This window comes from Lepidochelys kempii, chromosome 5, assembly GCF_965140265.1.
Source record: "Lepidochelys kempii isolate rLepKem1 chromosome 5, rLepKem1.hap2, whole genome shotgun sequence".
NCBI classification, from domain to species: Eukaryota; Metazoa; Chordata; order Testudines; family Cheloniidae; genus Lepidochelys; species Lepidochelys kempii.
In genome coordinates this window covers 121,742,623-121,747,522 of record NC_133260.1, presented here as the reverse complement: position 1 = coordinate 121,747,522, position 4,900 = coordinate 121,742,623, and the positions used below count along the sequence as shown (strand labels likewise).

General features: G+C 46.7%; 1 protein-coding gene across 1 annotated transcript; it reads left to right on the top strand.

The window, feature by feature from the left end:
• The first annotated feature begins 2,065 nt into the window (after positions 1-2,065).
• On the top strand, positions 2,066-3,703 carry LOC140911973 (uncharacterized). Its single transcript, XM_073346130.1, has 2 exons — positions 2,066-2,583; positions 3,270-3,703. The coding sequence occupies exons 1-2, from the start codon at positions 2,388-2,390 to the stop codon at positions 3,701-3,703; spliced, it is 630 nt and encodes a 209-aa protein (XP_073202231.1). The 5' UTR covers positions 2,066-2,387.
• The last annotated feature ends 1,197 nt before the right edge of the window (positions 3,704-4,900 follow it).

The following is a 4,900-nucleotide window of genomic DNA, read 5'->3' as shown; positions in this document are numbered from 1 at the left end:
ATTTTGAAGTGTGATGTTGGCTGCATTTATCACAGAAGTTTAATATACCTGCAACAGTATTTGTAAAAATAATGGTTTCAGGTATCTAAGGAGTAATTCTGTGTTCTTGTTTCTTGCTGTAGGGCTGAGCTGTCCATCTTTTCCTCAGCAGAAGGTTAGGATGTACGTGAGGTCCTGATCCTGCAAACATTTAAACATGCTTAACTTCATGGATTGTCCCACTGAAATCAATGGGACTGCTTGTGATAGTGAAGTTAAGCATGTGTATAAGTGTTTGAAGGATTGGGGCTTTACCAATCCCAACAGAGTATTCTCAGTGTACATGCTGCTACTGAACATTGCAGGGAAATGGTTTTAAAAAGAAGTGCCATTACAGACATTTTGTTTAGGTAGAACTTGCTATCACTACATCAGAAATGTTTCAGAGTAGCAGGCTTATGCTCAAAAAAATTTGTTAGTCTCTAAGGTGCCACAAGTACTCCTTTTCTTTTTACATCAGAAATGAAACTTGCATGTGCCCATAATTGACTGTGTGAGGGTTGCTGTAACTTGCACCCTCTCCTATGGGCTACTGCACTAGCAAGAATAGTCAAAATGTAGGCTACATTGGTCATCACACCCCCTCCTACTCCTGAATGCCACCTGTGCAGGCAAAGGGGCATAAAGCTAACACTATGGCTCATATACAGAGTTTCTTGTGTCTACCCTGGAGAGGATGATCCTTATGGCTCCTGTGCACCAGCAAATTCCCCTGATGCTTGGATGCAGGGTTTGTTTCCTCCTTTAACGGTTATGCCCCCGGATCTACATATGAAAGGGAAGTTCTCAGATGAGTTACTGACAAAGGAATCAATGTAAATACTCAAGGCTTGTCTTCACTGCTAAAAAAGCTACAACTTTTACCTCAGGGACCTAACACACAGGAGCTATTCTGAGGTTAAAAAAACAGTGAAGACGAGGCACTTCAGTTTTACTGCAAAATTAACTCACCAACGTAATCCCAGGTGGGGATATAGAGATGACCTCAGCCAGTTTACCTTCTGATAAATCTGAAGTGCCTTGTCCTCACTGGTATTTACCTTGGGAAAGCTCAATCTTGGTAATTACTGAGATGAAAAATGTACCTGTTTTTAGCATGGAAGACAAAGTACCAAGCTGAGGGAATGTGAGTGATGAAGTGATGTGATGAAATGAGTGAAGACTCACATCATTGTAGATATAAAATGCTGCTTTTGTTCAAAGCATTGCAAAAGCTCATTAAAATAAAGTATCTTTAAAAAAACCCCACAAACTTTTTCTTTTTTGGACATATAGTCTTGCTATTAACTTGCAGTGTGACACAACCAGGGCCACTCCATCTCTGGTCCTTATGCAGGTATACAGGGAGGAGGACACACAGAGCCATCCCCCCTACCTCCCACTCCACACAAGGGTTAGAGATAGTCCTGTGCTTGGGAGACGAATCAGAGGAACCATGTCTCTCAAAGTGTATGATGATGTCCCTTCAATGCAGGTCCTAATTACCAATTTCAAATAAGTATTTAACTGGCAATCAACGAATAGTGTGCTTTTCTCATTCCTTAATAAAAGTCAACATGAGAATTAGAAAGATGAAAGAAAAATTTGGATACTAAGTTAGGCCTGGTCTACATTACCAAGTTTTGTCACCCAAAACTGCTTTTTGTTGACCAAACTGCGGGAGTACACACTGCGATGCAATTTTTGTTGGGAAAAATGCCCAGTATTGATGACTAAATGCATCTACCCTGATGAGAGACTTACGTCTTTTTCCTCTACTTTTTTTTCAATAGAGTGTCAGTGTAGACACCACGCTTGATTTCATCGCTTTTATTGGCCTCCAGGAGGTGTCCCACAATGCCCATCATGACCGCTCTGGTCAGCGGTTTGAATTCCACTGCCCTGCAGCCAGATAAACGACCATCCATCCCTCCCCCTTAGAAGCCCTGGGAATTTTTGAAATTCCATTTCCTGCTGGCTCCATGTGGAGAGGTCTCCTCGCATCTTCCCAGGTTACCATGGCAGGTTATCACACTAAACACTATCCCGCTTGGACCACTGCGGAGCTGTTGGATCTGATCAGTATATGGGGAGAAGAGGCTGTGCAGTCCGAGCTGTGCTTGAGCCGTAGGAAATGGGATACCTACAGGCACATTTCTTGAGGCTTGTGCAAAAAGGGCTATGATCAGGACACGCTGCAGTGCAGAGCGAAGATAAAGGAGCTGAGGCAGACGTACCATAAGGCGACGGAGGCAAACCGACGCTCTGGTGCTTCACCTAAGACCTGCCGGTTCTATAAGGAGCTGAACACTATCCTCAGTGGTGACTCCCCCTCCACTGCCAAGAGATCTGTGGATACTTTGGGGGGAATGGATGCGGCAAAGAGAGGACCTAACCCAGAGGACGAAGTTATTGATGAAGAGGTGGAGTTAGACGAGGATGTGCAGCTCCCAGTGGGGTCGCCCAGTGGGGCAGGCAGCCAGGAACTGTTCTCCACTCCAGAAGTGTCTGGCCAGTCGCAGCAGTCACTCTCCGGGGAGCAAGAAGCAGGAGATGAGATACCTGGCAAGTGGCTGTGGTTTGTGTAGTGCGGAGATGGGTTCAGGGTATAGAAATGTGGGAGTCTGGTGGTGTTTCTGTGAGCTGGACATTTCCCTGTGTAGCTAATCAGTACAGCGGAACAGGGTGTTGATGCAGCCAAAATCTCCCACCAGGAATCCTCCAGAGATCTCTCCAGGAAAGTTTCCTGGAGGTACTCAGTAATCCTCTGCGGCAGGTTGCATAGCAGAGAAGCTTTGTTCCATCCCCCATGGTAGGAAACTTTCCCATACCATTCAGCAATCACTTGTGCGGGGACCAAAGCGGCACATAGGCGAGCAGCATAGGGAACAGGGTGGAAGCCACAAGCATACAGTAGATGTACCCTCGCTTCCCTGCTTACCCTTAGCTGTGAGATGTCTGCTAGAATGACCCCTGCCTTTGGGAAAAGTGTGGGAGAATTTTAGAATTTATTCCTTAGAATGCTGCATGAGCCTTGCAGACACTGTGCTCTCTTTTCCCCATGTGGAGCAACCCCCCTCTCCCACCAACACTCACCATGCTTTAGCTGTTCACAGAGATGTGTGCCTAGCTAGGGTCAGTGAGACAGTGTGATTACAATGTTGCAAAAGGTGAATTTAACTGAAATGTTACTATGCTGTGCATGAATTTAACAATCCTGCTTCTGTGCATTGTCCCCTGTGCTTCCCCAGATGTGGACTTCAGGAACACCCCATGCACTCCTGCCGAGCATCTCCACCAGATAAGAAAGCGCCCAAGACACAGCAAAGAAGACATGTTCCAGGAGGTACTGCAGTGTTCCAATGCAGAAAAAAGGGAACATAAGGAGTGCTGGGAAGCCAAATGGCAGGAGAGAAAAGAGAATCAAGCGTTTGTTAAAGACGCAACTGAGAGGATGATTAAAGTAATGGAGGAGCAAACGCAGATGCTGCTGTCCTTAATAGAGCTGCAGACTGAGCAGGTCCATGCTCACCCTGCCCAGCAACACATTCAGAACACTTTTCCATGCCCCCATCCAACTCCACCTGCACGTTCCTTTTCGCTTTCGGGGCGTTCTCGGTTTCCCCTTCACTCCACCCCCTCGGAGAACTTTAACAATGATAGCTGGACCTACACACAGTTGTGAAGGTCTGTCCTTCCCTGGTTCCTCCTTTCCCATCAGGCGTTTATGTGTGCTCTTTCTTGTTCAGTAAAATCGAGGAGTTCTTAAAGGGTGATTCACCATTAATATTTTTTCTACAAATTGAGATTGCAGGCACTACGAATACATGCACAGGCATTGTTATCATTTTCTTACAGGCATGTAAGGCCAAAAATGACACCATTGCATCCTAGGAAAACTAGCCCCAGTGACAGAGATATACATTATTGCTGCTCGTTGTCAAAGTGCTGTCTCAAAGCCTCCCTGATTCGAACTGCCCCCCTTTGGGCTCCTCTGACAGCCCTGGTATCTGGCTGTTCAAAATCAGCAGGCCAAGCGGTCTGCCTCAGCACTCACCGAGATTATATGGAATGTACAGCACGCAGCTATGACCGTGGGAATATTATCCTCATTAAGGTCTAGCCTGCCATAAAGGCATCACCAGTGTGCCTTTAATCTGCCAAAGGCACATTCAGCTGTCATCTGGCGCCTACTCCACCTGCTGTTGAACTGCTCCTTACTACTGTCCAGGTGTCCTGTGTAAGGTTTCATGAGCCCTGACTGTAAGGGGTACGCCAGGTCTCCCAGGATCACAATGGACATTTTAACATCCCCCACTATACTCTTCTTGTTTGGAAAGAAAGTCTCCACTCGTAACTTTCTGTACAGGCCAGTGTTCCTGAAGGTGCATGCGTCATGCACCTTCCCGGACCACCCCGTGTTGATGTCAGTGAAACACCCTCAATGATCCACAAGCGCCTGCATTACCATGGAGAAGTACCCCTTCCGATTGATGTACTCTGTTGCAAGGTGGTCTGATGCCAAAATTGGAATATGTGTATCATCTATCGCCCCTCCACAGTTAGGGAACCCCATTTCTGCAAAGCCGTCCACTATTGCACGCACATTTTCCAGAATCATGGTCCTTTGTAGCTGTAATTTACCTGCACACTTGCATTAATGCAGCCCCAACGGTCGACTTTCCCACTCCAAATTGATTTGTGACTGACCGGTAGCCCCCGGCTTCCACACAGCTATTGCCACACACTTCTCTACCGAGAGGGCAGCTCTCATTCTGGTGTCCTTGCACTGCAAGTCTGGGGCGAGCTCTGCACAGAGTTCCAGGAAGGTGGCTTTCCGCATCTGAAAGTTCTGTAGCCACTGATCTTCATCCCACACCTG